The 18311-nt window shown below is 44.4% G+C and overlaps 2 protein-coding genes and 1 long non-coding RNA gene across 3 annotated transcripts; all 3 read left to right on the forward strand.

Annotated features, from left to right (window-relative positions):
- The first annotated feature begins 2112 nt into the window (after positions 1–2112).
- LOC308479823 (uncharacterized protein) lies at positions 2113–5239 on the forward strand. The gene is made up of 2 exons (XM_081010794.1): positions 2113–2349; positions 4528–5239. The coding sequence occupies exons 1-2, from the start codon at positions 2152–2154 to the stop codon at positions 4711–4713; spliced, it is 384 nt and encodes a 127-aa protein (XP_080866920.1). The 5' UTR covers positions 2113–2151; the 3' UTR covers positions 4714–5239.
- A 2719-nt stretch (positions 5240–7958) lies between these two features.
- Positions 7959–9933, forward strand: LOC308479828 (dispanin subfamily A member 2b-like). The gene is made up of 2 exons (XM_081010805.1): positions 7959–8296; positions 9286–9933. Exons 1-2 carry the CDS (start codon positions 8096–8098, stop codon positions 9427–9429), a joined length of 345 nt encoding a protein of 114 aa, XP_080866931.1. The 5' UTR covers positions 7959–8095; the 3' UTR covers positions 9430–9933.
- A 1917-nt stretch (positions 9934–11850) lies between these two features.
- On the forward strand, positions 11851–15359 carry LOC308473018. Its single transcript, XR_013983868.1, has 2 exons — positions 11851–12383; positions 14676–15359. It is a non-coding gene; the product is annotated as an uncharacterized lncRNA (long non-coding RNA).
- Positions 15360–18311: the final 2952 nt, after the last annotated feature.

The following is an 18311-nucleotide window of genomic DNA, read 5'->3' on the forward strand; positions in this document are numbered from 1 at the left end:
TAACATATTAGCAGAGGGAAAGCAGGTACATATAAGGATTTTAAATCAGCTTGGGAACAATATATTCAAACTACGCTTCAACCACAACAGTGGGACACTATTTGTATCAAAGCTCCATTTAATTCTGTGCCACCAAGGATTAAAGATAACTTGATATAACTCATTTTACGTTGGTATTTTACTCCTTCCAAGTTAACTAGAATTAACTCAAATTTGCTTATCATGTGTTGGAAGAAATTGTGGTGAAAAACTAACTTTTTATCATATACAGTGGTCTTGTAAAGAAACATTTAATGTTTGGTCTGAAGTTTTTAATGTGATGGGAAAAATAATCAAAAAATGCAAGCCAATTGGCTTCATTGTTAATTTTTGATGATTCCTCACAAACTATTTTCTTTAAATATTTAATGATGATTTGTACTGTATTGTGGCAGACAGAAAAGTAAAAGCAGAACACTGGAAACAATATTCAATATTTACTGAATCTATGGTATAAGAAACTTTGGCAAATGGAAAACCTGGCTTTTAAATGGAAAGCACAAAGGAAATGACCAGAAGCACTCAAGATTTACACCACATGGTACAAGTTTATTGAACTTCCTCACTGGCCTCACTCCAGTAGCTCACTTCATCTTCCTTCAACACACGGAATTCTGCCGATAATTACTTTTGTCTGCTCAGAAATCGCACGACAGAACTGACCATGATCTGTATAACGTATGTTACGATATGCTCTGATCTTCCTTCCTCTCTGGTTTTTACTGACATGCTGTCTACCCTCTCCCATACCTTTCTTTTGTTTCGTCATCATCGTTATGCTGTTACTTTATGGTTATACGTATATGCACTACCTAAAACGTTTAAACCTCATTAAACACATCACGGAAGAAAGAAGGGTATATAGTATAGTATGCACGCAGCCATAGTAAAGACAGCTCACCAATCTTTGATAGGGGAGGGAAGGGCGGCTCTGTAAACAATGTTTTTGTTTAATGTTAAAACCAATCCTGGAATTCAAAAATGCCGCGCAGAAAAGCAAATACTACTAAATGACCAGGCGGAAACCTAACTGGACAAATACTAGATTCAGGTAGGTATCCGTGTTGGTCTGACGCAGTCGATATATAAATTTTTTAAAAAGTCCAGTGGCACCTTAGAGACCAACAAAGTTTGTTCTTGGTATAAGCTTTCGTGTGCATGCTTATACCACTTGTGCATGCACACGAAAACTTATACCAAGAACAATCTTTGTGGGTCTCTAAGGTGCCACTGGACAATTTATTTTTTAATTTTTTTATATATATTGACAAATACTGCCCAACCATTCTTGGAAGGATTCAAGCGTCACTAAACTTGAAATCTGGGAATAAAAGGAATACTGGAATTAGGCAGCCGAAATCTGACCTTCCTGAATCAAAACGCAAAGCAGCAGCATGATTCTCTCGCCAGCCTGGCGTTCCCTTCTCTTCCCATCACGAGGCTATTTTACCTTTGGGAGAAAGCGCCCGGAGTTAGAGCACTAATGCAGGAGAGAAGAAAGCAACTTCCGAGTTTTGTTCACTGCTCGCCTCCTAATTCTGAGTCCACCGCTTAGCCAGCAGGCTCTCCCCAAAAAGCTTTCCCGCCCACCCCCAGGGGCTCCCCAAGCCTTTGGCCGCAGCATATTAAGGTCTCACGTTGCGCGGATGACACTTGTTGAAAACCTACAGAGATTTTGTTTTGACTCTGAATACAACGCCAGCACTAAGCTCAAGAAGAAAAAGCGAAGAGGGTATTTGGGGAGGGGGTACAATAGTACAGGATCCCAAACCGAGGGGCGCACATCGCCACCCGATCGTTGAATAAAAGGAATCGGGCTCCGTTCCCTCCTTGATCCCCGTTTCTGCCGCACGAAACTTGTTGCAGCTGGAAGAAAGTGGTTTCGAAGCGGGTCTTGGCGAAGCCCCCAGGGGCAGCGCCGCCTCCCACTGCGAGGAATTCGCTCCCCCACCCGCTGCGCTCCTTCCCTTTCGTTTCCTGCGAGTCTGGGGGCCAAATTCAGCCCCTGGGCGCGTCCTGCCCAATCAGAGCGCGAGAGGCGCGCCCAGCCCCAGGCAGACTCCAGCCGCGCGCCCTGCGCTCGCCGTCGCCACTCGCTGGGGACCTCTCACCATGCAGACCGCTCCGCACCACCCCGTCGCCATCCATATGCAGCCTCACGACGGCAAGGAGTCGGACGCGCCGCCGTACCCCTACGCCAGAGCGGCCACGGGCCCGCAACCCAAGGACTACGTGCTGTGGTCCCTGTTCAGCTTCTCGTTCCTGAACGCCTGCTGCCTCGGCTTCGCCGCGCTTGTCTTCTCCATCAAGGTGAGGGAGCGCACGAGGGCTGCTTGACCTTCCTCTCTTCTCTGCTGCCTCCCTGCAGTATTATTGACTTCTCCCTTGCACCCCGTTGTGGCTGGGTTATAGTTATTTCTTGCTCCCTCCTCCGCCTAGCCTGGAGCACTCCCCTGCTTTGCTGGGGCAGTCCTCTTTATTTCTTCTGCCTCCCTCTTTAGCCGCTTTTGGCCACTTTCTTGGCCAGCTTTATACCTTAATCAGGTCCCCCCCCCCCCCGACAAGTAGAAATTCAACAGGTGCAGCGTCTCTACAACAACCTGTTTTCTGAAATGCATCACCTGTTGAATTTCTGCCTGCCATGAAGCTCTTATGTAGGCATGACCCTCGCTCCCCCCCCCCGAAATGTGTTGATTGTAAGCTAACTCTTAAAGTATTTTCCACCACACCCATTCCCAAGGAAGTTTTAATTCCCGTTACCTCATCTAGCTATGGTTTCATTAAGAGAACTGGATAATTGTAGGATGGAAAATCACAGGTTGAGGTTTACTACTCATTATCAGACATTTGCTGCACTCAGAGCTCTAAAACAATGGATGTGCTTGGGACTTCTTTTATTAATAATTAAGTATTAAATATATGAGCATATTCACTACTGTTATTTTCTAGCCGTTTGGAATCTGATGTTCTGTACAGTACAGGTTGAACATAAATCTTCCAACAGCAAAAATGAACAAACCATCAACTTTAGTTCTTAAGACTGTAATATGATGTCAGCAATTCCCTTACACTGGTAGCATATTGCTTTAAGTCAGAAAGAAAAGAACATCGCAAAATTAAAAGCACAGCATACGAGTAATTGTGTCCCTCACTCTCTGCAGTGTTTGTGAATGTAATGAAGGTTCCACCATTTTCCAGAGAAAGTGTCCTTGGCACATCCAACAACATGTGCATTTGTTACATTCTAGAATAGCAGTAGTAATAAATCTACTGTAGCAAAAAGGACAAAGGGGCTTTGTGGCACATGAGAAGCTAACAGTCAGATTTTGGTAGCATGAGGTTCTGTATGGGCTCTGGCTTTCTGGGAATGGCACAACACATGCTTACGATGAATGTTGAGAAATGTCATGTCGTGATTTGGTCCTTGTTGTTGTCCTTAATATTTGCCAAAATTGTTGGGTGAAACCAAACTGCCCTCGTGGCCCCTCTTTTCCACATGAAAACTGTATGCATAATAAGTGACCATGTAGTGAGAGGTTGGGCCATATTCTGGCACCCTTATTCTGGCATCCCCAGTGGCGTAGTCTTTGCTTTTAGAATGAGTGAAATGCTTTTAAAAGGCAAGGTTGTAAAGTATTGCATTAGCGGTTTGTTCTCAAAATGTTTTCTAATAATGATGGAATAACTATATCAAACAAATTCACAATTATAGTTCCTCTATTCCAGGGGTGGGGGAACATTATTTTTTGTTTCTGGGGGCTCTATCTTCTGTTGTAGAGGTTGTTGACAGGATTGGATCTGGTCCTGGGCAGGATTAGTGACAATAAGGGGAAGGGCTACTCTACTCTTCTCTTCTCTGCACCCCCTCCTACCCTCTGTCCCTCCAACACTGGTTTCCATTATGAGTTGTGGGAGGTGAAGAAACGAAAGATTTATTTTCCTCCCTGTGCAGCACAGAAATGAAACTTGCTGGTAGCTCTGGGGTGGGAGGGTTTTGGGGGTGGAAATTCTCATCTGTAGACCACAGACACTTACACATCGTTCCCCACCAGCTACAGGTGTTTTCTGTTGCATGTGAGAGAAAGTGGGTCTGTGCTTCTCTAAACAGAGGAGACTGAATCAAGAAACAGAGGTAACATGAAAGAGCAGAGCTGCTAGATCACACCCAGCCAACATCCTCCCATTTGCAAATACTGGCACAGGACTGCAAGAATTACTGAGCTCAGGCGTGTGAAGTATTGAGTGCACATTGCTAGGGAGGAACTCAGTGGAAATGGCTGCTGATAAAACAGCTACACAATACCTAGTTGAATCCCACGCCAGAATCTTAATCTACCATGTATAATCACCGTGTTTAAAAAACCATGAAAAGTCTATAGGGGCTTTAGGTAGTCAAAGCCTATCCAAATGTATTTTCAGTGTTAATTCTCATTGTTCTTTTTAATTCTTAATTCTCTTTTCTCTCCCTCCCATACCTGCCACTTTCAGTCAAGGGATCGCAAAGTTGTTGGAGATCCTGAAGGCGCAACTACCTATGGCAAGACCTCCAAGTGCCTGAACATCGCTGCTCTGATAGTGAGCGTCATAATATTAATCATCTTCATCATCATCCTTATTACCTCTGCAGCAGCTTTCCAAGCACAAATGCAAGAGATGATGAAGAAACGAAACTAATTGTAGTGTTGGCTCAGTGGCAAATTGAGAAGGCAGAATATTTCCCCCAGCATTATAGCATTGCTTGTAAGCTTGGGCTTGCCTTTGCTTCTCTGAGTGTACTCAACCTGCTCATCCACTTGCAAGGAAGGAGGCATTCCACACAGAACCTGGTACTTATGGAGATGCAGAAAGGTCGAGGCATGTTTGCCTAGAAAGATGACTAGATGACCCCTAGGGTCCCTTCCAACTCCACGGTTCTATGATTCAATGAAAGATGGAGGAGAGACTCAGATGTCATCTTGAAATTCACCATCCAGTTTAAGATACTTATTGAGAAACAACGTTTGTTTGATGCTCTTTCTTTGTTCAAGATCTGGATTCTTGGCCTTCCTTCATCCTGTTGCTCATGAAATTTAATCATTTTTTTTTATTATTGGTTTTCCAGTTCAACAGGTTTCTCACTCAGGATGTGTACTGCAGCTTTTCTGTATTGAAACATGAAGTCTGGGGTGAATTCTGAGCAAATAAACACATGCCTACTTTATTCTGCATCATTTGCTTCCTTGTTGGTACAAAACTTAAAACATTGAGGCTCCCCTTATGTAGGATTCTTCAATATTGTGGTTTCATGGGCCAGACTGGATGCAACTTGTAGATTCGTGTAATATTCTGATGACTGATGATATCGTGCAATATTTTTATACATGAATAAAAAAAATTAAGCTGGGAGGTCAGTCATTTAGGGGATCCAAATATCCCTAGATCCATTAAACATTTTAATATATGGGACTACTTAATTCTCTTGGAAACACACACACGGCATCTTTTAATGAAAATGGCCCTAGGTGTAAGAATTAGCATTGCCGACTGTGTATCTTCAGCCTAGAATTAAACCACAGGGGAAAGCACACACTCTCATGACAACAGTGTACAGATGTTGCCTTCTATCTAAAAAGGTTCACCCCATGAGAGAAATGTGCATGTTGGGAGAAGCTTGCTCATTTCTACTTTTGTATACCTCCTTAGGGGATCATGCCTTAGTAGCTGAGAAACATTTGTGTTGTTACGCCATCAGCATATAGGCAACTCCCAATTTACGTGGGGGTAGCATTCCAAGGCATCAGATGTTTAAGTAAAATCACGTTCATTTGAAGCACCATTGAGAAAGCCTGCAAACACCCCGTTCTGCCCCTTTACGTGACATTTTTGGGTCACTTCTGGGTTCGATGCGATGCACATGCGCACGCACATATCAGTTGTCGTAAACAGTCACTGCCTGTATATGGTGCTTTACAGAGAAGACATGTTCTTGCTCCAAGGGGCTTACTAAATGTTGCCTTCTAATGGCCTCTCCCTGCCTCAGTGCTGGCAGTCTTTCAAATTTTTAGGTGGCCTGGTGCTATGTTTATTTGTGCTTATAATTTGATGATTGCCAGATGCTGTTTCTGGTAGCAGCAGCTATCATTCCACTTTGTTAGAAAGCCTTTGAGAACTTCCCTCTTCTTTAGTGAAGGGGAAATGGTTGCCCTCCGGATGTTGGATTTTGAGATTACAGTACTAGGTATGCGTCCAAAGCCAAGTGTGCACCCCACCGCTTTGAGACAATCTTTAAACCTCTTTTGTTGACCACCAGCATTACGCTTTCCATTTTTAAGTTTGGAATAGAGTAGTTGCTTTGGAAGACAATAATCTAGCATCTGTACAACATGACCAGTCCAACGAAGTTGATGTTGAAGAATCATTGCTTCAACACTGGTGATCTTTGCTTCATCCAGTACACTGATATTAGTTCGCCTGTCTTTCCAAGTGATGTGTACATGTGGGTCCAGAATTGGCCTCCACAGTCACTTACGGATTCATTGTTCAAACCATGTTTATGGAAGACAATCTTACTCAGCTACGGGTGATCACCAAAGAAGAAAGAAGAACACCCCACCGCTCATGTGTATTCATGCACACACTACCAAGAGGTTTAGGAGCTTCTGCTTTAAATATATGGCATGTACACAGCCTTATTTGGACCTCTTTATCCTGGCTTTTCACACTTGAGATGCATATTTTTAGGACCCATCTTATTTCTGTGATTTTAAGTTGTTTCAAACTATTCACTAAATCTGTTTTAAGTGTCCCCTGCCCTGGGATATTAGGATGAAGGGTGGGTAAACAACAGGCAGAAAAATGATTAAGGGGTTCACCAAGATGCTCAGCAGTTTTCAAATGGTCTGAGAGTGGAAAGTTTGGAAATCAGTGTTGTTGACAAAGCAACAAAGCAACATCTGGGAGATCCTTGGCCACGGCTGATCCCAGAACGGAAAGGGGCGTGGAGAGCAACAGATAGCCAGAGGCTGCAGGAAAATAATAAAAGTCATTGCAGCAGCAGCTCGCCTCCCAATTCTGGGAAGCGCAAAGCGAGTCCATCGCGTGGTGAGCAGGCTCTCCCAAAAAAACTTTCCTGCCCACCCCAGGGACTCCCGAGGCATGAGGTTCTGCACCCCCTAACAAAAGCTTGCCCCCACAACAAAAATCCTGGCTACGCCCATGTCCCGAGTTGTTTGGCCACAGCATATTACGGACCCAGGTAGCGTAGATTACACTTGCTGAAAGCCTAGAGAGATTTCCTTTCCACTCTGAAGACAAGCCAGCAGGAACACCAAGCCGATAGTAAGGGATCAGAAAAGGAGGGGTGCACATCGCCACCTGCTTGTTGAGCAAATAGCTTAGTGAGGTTTCTTGGTAGTTGTATTGAAGTTTTGGAACCACTGTCCTATATCAGGAAAGTATTAATTAACCCTTTATATCCATTGTATGTCTAGTTCTCATACATCTCTCAGATAGGCTTCCTATATGTAAAAGGATGTCACATAGAGGAGGGAGAAAGGTTGTTTTCTGCTGCTCCAGAGAAGCGGACACGGAGCAATGGATCCAAACTACAAGAAAGAAGATTCCACCTAAACATTAGGAAGAACTTCCTGACAGTAAGAGCTGTTCGACAGTGGAATTTGCTGCCAAGGAGTGTGGTGGAGTCTCCTTCTTTGGAGGTCTTTAAGCAGAGGCTTGACAACCATATGTCAAGAGTGCTCTGATGGTGTTTCCTGCTTGGCAGGGGGTTGGACTCGATGGCCCTTGTGGTCTCTTCCAACTCTATGATTCTATGATTCTAATACAATAAGGGGGGTTCCGTTTCCTCCGTTTCTACTTGCTACAACTGGAAGCAGGTGGCTTCCAAGTGGGCTCAGCGTGCAATTACGTCCCCCTCCCTCCACCGCTGCGCTCCTTCGGTTTCGTCTTCTCCAAATGAGGCTCAGGGAAGCGCCAGTCCCAGCCCCAACCCTCCCTCCTCTCTCCCCTCTGCTGAATCCCTTCGCCACTCGGCCGTGGGCAGCGCAGAGAACTGTACGCCATGCGGAGCGCTCCACACCAGCCCGTCGCCATCAACATGCAGTTCCACACCGGCTATGAGCCGAGCGCGCCGCCGTCTGCCTCCCGCGCCGGAGGGGTCGCCGCCCCGCCGCCCCAGGACCATGTGCTGTGGTCCCTGTTCAGCTTCTCGTTCCTGAACGCCTGCTGCCTCGGCTTCGCGGCGCTCGTCTACTCCATCAAGGTGAGGGAGCGCACGAGGGCTGTGCGGGTCTCCTCTCTGTCGCCACTGCAGTCTTCACTTATCTCTCTCCCCGTGACTGGGTAGTATTTCTTTCTTGCTTTTATGTTTCGTTTACAGGAGCATTCACCTGTCTTTGTGAGGCAGTTCTTTCTCTTTATTTCCTCTGTCTCCCATGCTAGGCTCACTACCACTTTGCGTTCCTTTCTCGGCAGGCTTTATACCTCTATTCGTTCATTAGACAGGTTGGATGATGATGATGATGATATTTATACCCCACCCATCTGACTGGGTTTCCCCTGCCACTTTGGGCGGCTTACAGCATATACAGTATAAAACATAATAAATTATCAAAGTTCAACAAATGCAGGTTCCCAAGGTTTGTTTTAAGAAACACTTTACCTGTTGAATTTCTGTCCGCCATACAGCTCTAATATTCATATGAGCCCTGAAAAGTGTCAACTCTTAACAAGCACTTAAAGGATTGTTCTCCACCTCCCTCTTTCCTTTCAAGTTTCCCCAGAAACCCCTTGAAAGTACATTATGAAAACTTGTACACCATGCTTATAACAGGATACATCTGTAAAACGTGTTCTTATTAAGTGATCCACAAGTTAGTAGAAAAACCTTCGGAACTGGTCTTTGGTTTTCTGGAGTATTTGTGAGTCGAGGACCCTGGCTGGTAGCTCTGGGTGAGAGTGGGGGGCAGGGACTGGGGCCAAGAAGATGGGGCAATTTACGGTAGATTGAAAGTTGCTCCTATCTCTAGTCCACAGACATGTGCATCTTGCCACCATGCTGCAAGTCATTTCTGTTGCATGTGGATTATGATTCTAACCAATGCAGTTAGCGTTGAGGAGTGTGTGTTTTGATAAGATTAGACAATCATGGAAAGTTTATTGGAGCTTTAGGCGTTCAGCATGTACAAATATATGTCCATTGTTAATTTTCATAATTAATACTGTTAAAAATTCTCTTCTCTCTCCTTTCAGTCTAGGGATAACAAAGTGCTTGGATATTCTGAAACTGCGGCTACCTATGGCAGGACCTCCAAGCGTCTGAACATCGCTGCTCTGATACTGAGCATCATATTCTTCATCGTTTTCATCATCATCATCGTTCGCTACAGTGCATAGCAGCAATGGTGTAGATGAAGAGGAATGGCCACTGAATGTTGGCTCAGTGGCAAAGTGTGTGCAGAATATTTTCCCCAGCGTTATAGCACTTCTTGTAAGCTTTTGTTGCCTTTTCTTCTCTGAGGGTACCCACCCTACTCTTTCACTTGCAAGGAAGGAGGCATTCTACATGACACCTGGTACATCCTGCATTTCTGGAGATATAAAGGTCTCAGCACTGTTTGCCACGCAGGTGGAAGAGAGACTCTGATGTCATCTACAACTTTGCCATCCAGTTTGAGACTTTTATTGAGAAAATAAAGTGTTTGTACGAGTGTTTTTTCTTTGTCCAAGATTCGAATTTGTGGCCTTGCCTCTTCCTGTTACTCATGAGATCTAAGCAGTATTTTTTATGATCTGTTTTCTACTTCAACAGGTTTATCACTCAAGATGTACACTGGGAGTTTTTCTTTATTGAAACATGAATTATGAGATGAATTTTGAGCAAATAAAACTAAGTCCTTATTCTGTGTGAACATTTTCTTGATAAAATCATTGAACAGTTTTCAGGATCTAAAACATTGAGACTCCCCTTTGTATAGTTCTCCAGCATTAATGCTTTACAGGCCTACATCCATATATTATCATGACTTTTAAATGAATAAATAAATAAATAAATAGGGGGGAAATTAACTGGGGGACCATTAATTTAATGGAACCAAATGAAAGAGCATGATTTTGTACGTATGTATGGTAACTAAAAGGGTGTCAGATGTAAGAAATCACTCTTCTGTGTACTTTCAGCCTAGAATTAAACCACTAAAGAAAGCACATTTCTTCTTCTTTGGTGATCGCTTGTAGCCAAGAAAGATTGTCTTCCATGAAAACGGTCTTAATAGTGAGTCTGTAAGTGACTGGGAGGCCAATTCTGGATCCACACATCCTTCCACAGTGGGGACATAGGTTTCCTGGAGGGAGTTGATCACAGTGAGGGTTTGCCAAACATGCCTTCTTCTTAGCTCATTTCTCCTTCTTTCTCTGGGTTTGTGCTGCTTCAAAGTCCATAACACCTTTGGTAAAGGCTGCTCTCCAGCTGGAGTGCTCACCACAGGCCAGTGTTTCCCAGTTATCAGTGCTTATGTTACATTTTTTTAGATTTGCCTTGAGAGCGTCTTTAAACCTCTTTTGTTGTCCACCAGTATTTCGCTTTCCATTCTTGAGTTGGGAATAGAGCAGTTGCTTTGGAAGACAATAATAAGGCATCCAAACAACATGACCAGTCCAACAAAGTTGATGTTGAAGAATCATTGATTCCACACTGGTGATCTTTGCTTCTTCCAGTACACTGATATTCGTTTGCCTGTCTTCTCAAGTGATGTGTAAAAATTTTCTGAGACACCATTGATGGAATCTTTCGAGGACTTGGAAATGGCATTAATAAGTGGTCCATGTTTCATAAGTGTACAGTAAAGTTGGTCCTGGTCCTCAAACACTCTGTGCTTCAATTGACAGAAAGTTGCGCTTGCAGAGCTCAGGTGATGCTGGATTCCGGCATCAATGTCAGTCCTTGTGGAAAGATAACTGCCCAGGTAGGAAAAGTGATCAACACTTTCCAATGTTACACCATTAAGTTTTCCAGTTCAACAGGTTTCTCACTCAAGATGTGTACTGCAGCTTTTCTGTATTGAAACATGAAGTCTGGGGATCACGTTTGCAACCCGAGCGTCCACTGTATCTGAATAGCAGTGCCCATCAAATATTTTATGGGGGGCCCTAGGAGTTGGCTCCTATACCCCCGCCCCCTTTCTTAACATGAGAATGGAGGGCAGAAGAGAGGCATGGGATAGCCATCCTTTAGCTCGAAAGTGTTATTATTACTTATTAGCCTTGATGGAGGGCCCAAATGGAATCTGTCTTTCCCACTGCCCTCACCCTGGAGACTAGCAGAAATCGCTGTGTAAACCATTTATGCCGGGAAGTCTGACACGTGTCCGTCAGAAGGGGTGAGCTATCTAGTGTCTGTTTTTAAACTTGCATAGGTCGGCAGTCTGGGCCAAAACGCACAGACTGGCAGTTGCAGTTTGGGCGAACGGGGATGGGATGGGGGAAGACTATTAAAGTTCTTTGCTGTTTGGCAGACAGAACAGGAGGTGAATGAGGCTTGAGACAAGTCCTGCTTTTTCAAAGCTGTTTGTTGCTCACTATAAAGAGGAAGCCCCAGCAAACGATCTGGGAGCAGCCATTGAGAAATGATTCTCGCTGCAGCACCTGCGCAGGTGAATAAATTTAGCCTTCCTCGGAAAGAACTCGTGTCTGTCGTTATTGACTGGGAGAAATCCTGCAACAGCCTTATTACTGTACTTGCTTGTTACCTAAAAGCTCCCCGGACCCTGGGTGCTTCCCTAAGTAGGGTCTCCACCCCACGCGCCACCCCACCCCCCACAGGTGAGCTGATCCTGAGCTCGCTGGGTCCAAGGAACTGTCAACATTTATTATTTTAGCGGACTTGCTGCCACCGACGCTTCGTGTTTCGGAGCAAACCGTCGGAGCACCACAGCTTCCTGCCTGCCTCTCCCTGCCTCTGAGTTTCGTTTCCTACCAAATCGGTTCCCGCTCTAACTCGCCCCCGGTCGCTTCCCTCCCTCGTGGTTTTCTCCGAATCGAAAGCGGCGGCTTCTCTCACGCGCCGCCCAATCAGGACCCGCCCTCGGCCCGCGCCCCATTTCGCCTTAGCGGCCGGCCGCCGCCTCCTGCTCTCGCCGCCCCGCGTCGCCATGCAGCCCGTGTCGTCGCCGGTTGCCCTCAGAGTGGCTCCGCACGACCCGTACAGGCCGCCCCCCGCGAGCCCCTACCCCTACCCAGTGGCCTGCGTCGTCGTCCAGCCCCCGCAAGACTTCGTCATCTGGTCGATGTTTAGTTTAACCTTCATGAACCACTTCTGCCTCGGTTTCGCGGCTCTCATTTTCTCCATCAAGGTGAAGCCGCCCTTTCCCACCCACGAAAAAAAGGGCGGGAAAGCGCCATTACCTCACTAACCCAGTTATTTGCCCCCCGCTTCCGGTTTTCTGCCGTCCCTCAGTCTTGGCTCCTTTTCCTCCCCATGGGACTGGATAGCATTTCTGCCTCCGCTTCTTGCTTTACTCTCATTTTCTGGGGCAGATGTCATTCTTCTTCCACCCCATTCACTCAGGTCTTGGAGTGGGCCACAGACCCCTTCCCTTTCCTAGCAGCATTTGGCTTTAACAGCTCTCCCCTCATTGCCTCTGTGATGGGGGGGGGGGGGGAATCTCTACCTGTTAAAATTCTGCCCATCACACAGCTGTCACAGAGGCCCCTACCCCAACAGTGTTAACCCTAAACTAAAGCGTTCTATCCCCACCCCACTTTCCAAGGGTGTTTTCATTCCCCTCACCCATGTCATCTAGCTAAGGATGGGTTGATTGATGGTAGGAACCAGGCACTGCTAGGCTGCAGGGTGGAGTCAGAGGCCTTTTAACACACCTTAGCTGCAAACAAAGGGGAAAAGATGGGTGCTCTATGTACTTTTCATTGCATGTGTATAAGATGGTATTTTATATATATATTGTCACAAAAAGGCTTGCTCTGGAAGGCTTAAAACAAAGTGCCACCAGCTTTTGTTTAATAGTCTATGAACCAAGGGCCTACAATGGCTTAGAATATAAATTCAAGCAATGTCATTAAAACAAAAATACAAAAACCAAATGGAATCCGGGAATTCAATCACAGAAAACACTGTCTGATCTTATAGGTAGAGAAAGCCAGAGCAAAAAGGTGTGGACAGTGTCCAGCTGACCTGTCCCATCAGCACAGTTTACAACTGTTCAATTGAACTTTCCCCCCTCGCGCCCATCTGTGTCCTCCTCCAATCTGTTCTGGAAGGTTGTGGGAACCCCTAGAGCAGACTGGTGGGCATGGGAACGGGAGAGGAGGGGACATTCAGTTCACAAATGGAAATCTTTATGCTGATGGGATGCATTAGTTGTTTACTGCCCTAGATGTCTGAAGCAACTGATGACGAGTTGCTGCTTCTCTTGTGGCAGATGGAAAGGCATAATACAGGAGCAATAGCAAAAAATGCCTCTTTTTGGGTCCCCTATGATATTCTGTATGGTGTGGTGCCACAAGAGGTTATCTAAATTAAGGTGGTTGATGTAGGAGCAGGCAGTCTTTCAGGTAACCTGCAATATAGTATCAACCACTTTCTAAGTCCCATGTCATTATAAGGACATGGTGGGGGAGAGTTTTCTTTCAGGAATGTTACCTCACTATAGTCCTTGGTATAAAATAGAGGATGGACCACCCCTCAGGCTCTATTAACAGTTTTATCCAGAAATGAAATCTAAAAAACACTTTTCCCTCACATAATTTATACATTTCGTATTCTCTGTACTGTACCTTTCCTGTGATGCTCCCACAAATATTTCAGTAAATTATAGATCTTCTCCAGTGAGAAAGGGCCAAACTAGGTAAAATGGGTAAAAAGTTATTTTTTGGTAAAAGCTCCCTATTACCAACAGGCAATGAGGTAGATATGTTTATACTATCAAAAAAAGGCTGCCTCATTTATTCACCCCAAATTATAATGTACTGTGGAGAATAGAAGACATAAATGCCATTTGACCAATAGCACTTTCTAATATGTGCTGTGGTCTAAACCACTGAGCCTAGGACTTGCTGATCAGAAGGTCGGCGGTTCGCATCCCCGTGATGGGTTGAGCTCCCGTAGCTTGGTCCCAGCTCCTGCCAACCTAGCAGTTCGAAAGCACGTCAAAGTGCAAGTAGATAAATAGGTACCGCTCCGGCAGGAAGGTAAACAGTGTTTCCGTGTGCTGCTCTGGTTTGTCAGAAGCAGCTTAGTCATGCTGGCCACATGACCCAGAAAAACTGCGGACAAACGCTGGCTCCCTTGGCCAGTAAAGTGAGATGAGCACCGCAACCCCAGAGTCGTTCGCGACTGGACTTAACTCTCAGGGGTCCTTTACCTTTACCTTTCATATGCGGGCAGTGTATCAGAATATAATTGCCAAGTAAATCATTAGTATTTGAAAAGAGTACTATCTCATTGCTAACAAGGATGCTGCAGTGGTAACACTGAGTAGGAAGTTCTTTGTTTGAAATGATTGCACAACAACCACAAAAAGCCCGTTTGACTTCCAGGTGTTTATAGCATGTGCAACGATATTTCTACTGCTAATTTTCTTTATTTTTTATTAAAAATACTTTTTTTTTCTCTACCTCTGCTTCAGTCAAGGGATTGTAAAGTCATGGGAGATAATGAAGGTGCAGCTATGCATGGCAGGAAAGCAAAGTACCTGAATATCCTTGCTTTGATAGTGGGAATCACATTCTTCGTTAGTATGGTCGCCGTGATTGCGTCTGATCCACCACCTTTCCATAGAGCAGTGAAAGCAATACTACAGAGATACCAATGATTCGAGCTGGCTAAGTTGGAACTTGTATGTTAAGGATATTCTGCTCCGTACTGTATTTATATCCTTAGTGTGCATTGGCTGCACTTTCTTCTGCTTTGATTATACCCACTTTGCTCTTAACACTTTCAAGGAATGAGACAGTCTAAAGAAGACAGGACATCCGACACATCTGAAGATATAAAGGTTTATGCTCTTCTTTGCAGCTCTACAATCCCACCTTGTTTACAAGGACTATGAAAGGTTAGGGTGATCATCCTCAACTTCTTTATCCAGTTTGTGTTTCTCAATACCTGTCTCAATGTTTGAGTGATGTTTTCTCTGTCCTAAAGTCTGGATTTGTGGCATTCCTAGTTCATGATGTTGATGGGAACCATCACTCTTTCTGTTTCATTTTTCAGTATTTTCACAGGTTTCTCAATTAAAGTGTATTAGAGCTTTCATGTATTGAAATATGAAGTCTCTGGTGAATTCTCTGCAAATAAAGGCATATCCTTCTGATTCTGTGGAAACAGTTTTCTTATTGGTAAAAACAGTTAAAACTATTCAGGACTGAAACATTTAGGACCCCCACTGCATTTTTAAAAACATTAGTGTTTGGGCAGTTGTTTGATTCCCCTATCAGGGTGAAACTATGTATTAAACTAACGTTGCATCTTTCAACTAGAAAGGTTAATGCTTTTGAGTTTTTTAAATCTTAAGAATTTGGTTGGTAGAATGTGGCATTCAACCTTTTGGGACCCAGCATCATCATGGTCATACTGCTCATTATTTAACAGTGTTCACTTAACAGCTCCATTCAGCTGTAGCTGGCATACTGCTCTGATTAGAAATCAGTGTTCCTCAATCTTTTGGGCCTGGGTACATTTAGCATTGTGAAAAAGTGATGTGGGCACCACCACAAAACAGCAAGAAGGTAAAAGTAGCACCTAGCAAATAAAACATTGATCCTCTTGTATGATTATTACATGAGATGCCCTGTAAACCACTATCAAGTTAAAGCTTGCATTGGTGTCTGCTGACTGTGCAGTAAAATTTAAAGACTGGCTGTTTACTACCACCATGGAACAAAAATGCACTGCAATGGCACAAAAACATGGACCCAAGGGACACGTTCTCATGAATTTTCATAATTTTTTAAGCAGGTGTTCCAAACAGAATCACCATCAAATCACAGTACACATCTGTGGACACAGAGGTATTGGAGAAAATGCATTGTAAGAATCTTTAGAATCCATGCCTCTGTTCAATGTTTTGTGCCATTGTGGTATTGACAAGTTCTGGATTTGTAATTTGATGGTACAAAGAAGCTGTGTCTCTGTATGGGAGGCTCCCATCCTCATCATGTGATAGACATTTTATAATCCCCCAAAATGGTTGCTGCATGATTAGGATGGAAGCTGACCTATACGGGCCACTTGGGTGTCAGTGGTGGAGAATGAGAGTCTTGCTAGCACCATGCTGAAGGATGCCTAAGTTAAGAAGATAGGACTCTGTAAAACAGATTATCTACATCTTGAAAGTTGATAGATGCTCCTATGATGGCCTAAATAAATAAAATCATTTCTGTAGTGGTTAAAAGAGGAAAAGATGCATTCTAATGGGTTCCCCAACAGCTCAAGCAATCAAATCCTATCTATACATTTTCACTGTGAAGCACATAAGATTTCATCTTTAGTTGCACAAAATTATTTTGCATATGTAAGGCTGTGCAGTATAGCTCTGATGAGATTCGTGGAGCATAGCCATTTATGGCCCTTTGGAGTTGACTGAGGGCCATAGGATTGGCCCTACTGTTAAATGGAATGAGGTCACTTCACACAGCCTATGTCCTGTGGGAGGCAGGGAGCAGCAGAGGGGGAGCTGGAGGACAGAGCTAGCCTGATGCACTCTGTTCCAGTGGATACTGCCCTGTTGGCAGGTGTTTGAAGTAGGATTTAACTTCCAGTCTGTTCAGAAATTGGGCAGTCTTGGTGGTGGGACAGTCTTGTCATAGGAATATAGGAAGCTGCCTTATATTGAGTCAGACCATTGGTCCATGTAGCTCAGTATTGTCTACACTGACAGGCAGCGGTTCTCCATGGTTTCAGGCAGGGGTCTCCCAACCTTACATGGAGATGCTGGGAACTGAACCTGGAACCTACTGCTTGCAAGGCAGACTCTTGTCATTTGCCTTGGTTCAGCTCTCACATTGTGCACAAAGGGGCTTACAGGGTTGCAGAGATTGGAAGAGAGTTCAGAGTACATGTTGAGTAAGTTGCTTGAAGAAGTGAAAAAGGCAGAAGAAACTACAATGAGAATAAAAACAATCACACAGTGGAGGAGAGAGTAGCCTTCATGTTATACCCTCACACAGTGATCATACAGCAGCAGCAACTGCTCCACAGCCAGGGGAGTGACAGAGGAGGAGACTGACTATTTTGCCCTAGACTCACTCACCTGGGAATCACTTAGTAAGTGGACTTCATCCCCTTCTATTTGTAGTTTAAAACTTTGCCTAGAATTGTATACCTATATGAATTGTTCATCTTCTTTCCTTTTTTCCCCTTCATAAAATAAATAATTGCTCTTGTTTTTAATTAACAAGTGCTCTGTCCCTCCATTCCATATGCATCAGGAGAGGATGTGTAGGTATTGTTACTTTGGTGGGCTGCACTGGGGCTAACAGACTGAATTCTGGTAAGATGGAGGTCCATACCTGTAGCTGGTATGTGGCCTTTGACAGAAATAAGTTGTCCCACCTCTGGATTTGTAACTTCATTTCCCTCTTTTCTCTCTCCCCCCTGCACGTGTGTGTGTGTGTGTGTGTGTGTGTGTGTACACACACCCACACCCCTCCCTACCTGTCTAGTAAGGAAACCAATTCACACATCTGATCAAGTGGTGTTCAGAAGTCTATCCCATACCATAATACCATTGTTTAATCTTTTTGCTTAGCCTTCTTGCGCTTTTTCTTCTAGCCACGTGATGGAGCCAAAGAAAAGAGACTGGGGGAGCCTGATGTTCTAACATTTATACTGTAGTTATATATATAACCTTGACTTGCAAGCTTTTGAGCTTCTTTCACAGGCTACTTTTATAGCAGAGACCTGTGTTTATACAGCTTTGGGTTTTATAGGAAGACCAGTAAGTGGAAAGTCTCATTGACTTTTAATAGCTGTAAGAAAGAAAATGCCTCTTCTGTGCAACAGATACAGGGGTGAGTTCTATCCTCCTTTGCGCTAGTGTTGGAAAGCCTGCCACTATCATACTGTATCCCTCCTTTTTCATTATTAGGGCCAAAGGGCTGCAGTTCAACTGGTCAGATCCACTGGCATCACAATGGACTGAATGATCCTTGTCACGAAGGAAGGGCCACCTGCTGCAGTAAACAGAAATCAGTTGTAGGGCAACTCAGCAAATAATTTCATACATAAATCCAGTTGACTGAATTTCTAAAGACACGGAGCTCGT

The sequence above is a fragment of the Podarcis pityusensis genome (genome assembly GCF_964106645.2).
Source record: "Podarcis pityusensis genome assembly, chromosome: 1".
NCBI classification, from domain to species: domain Eukaryota; kingdom Metazoa; phylum Chordata; class Lepidosauria; order Squamata; family Lacertidae; genus Podarcis; species Podarcis pityusensis.

Bases quoted from the DNA above. Each gene is read 5' to 3' on its own strand.
- LOC308479823 (XM_081010794.1), top strand. From the start codon at position 2,152: ATGCAGACCGCTCCGCACCACCCCGTCGCCATCCATATGCAGCCTCAC. The intron at 2,350-4,527 runs GTGAGGGAGCGC...TGCCACTTTCAG, and splicing joins CGCTTGTCTTCTCCATCAAG to TCAAGGGATCGCAAAGTTGT.
- LOC308479828 (XM_081010805.1), top strand. From the start codon at position 8,096: ATGCGGAGCGCTCCACACCAGCCCGTCGCCATCAACATGCAGTTCCAC. The intron at 8,297-9,285 runs GTGAGGGAGCGC...CTCTCCTTTCAG, and splicing joins CGCTCGTCTACTCCATCAAG to TCTAGGGATAACAAAGTGCT.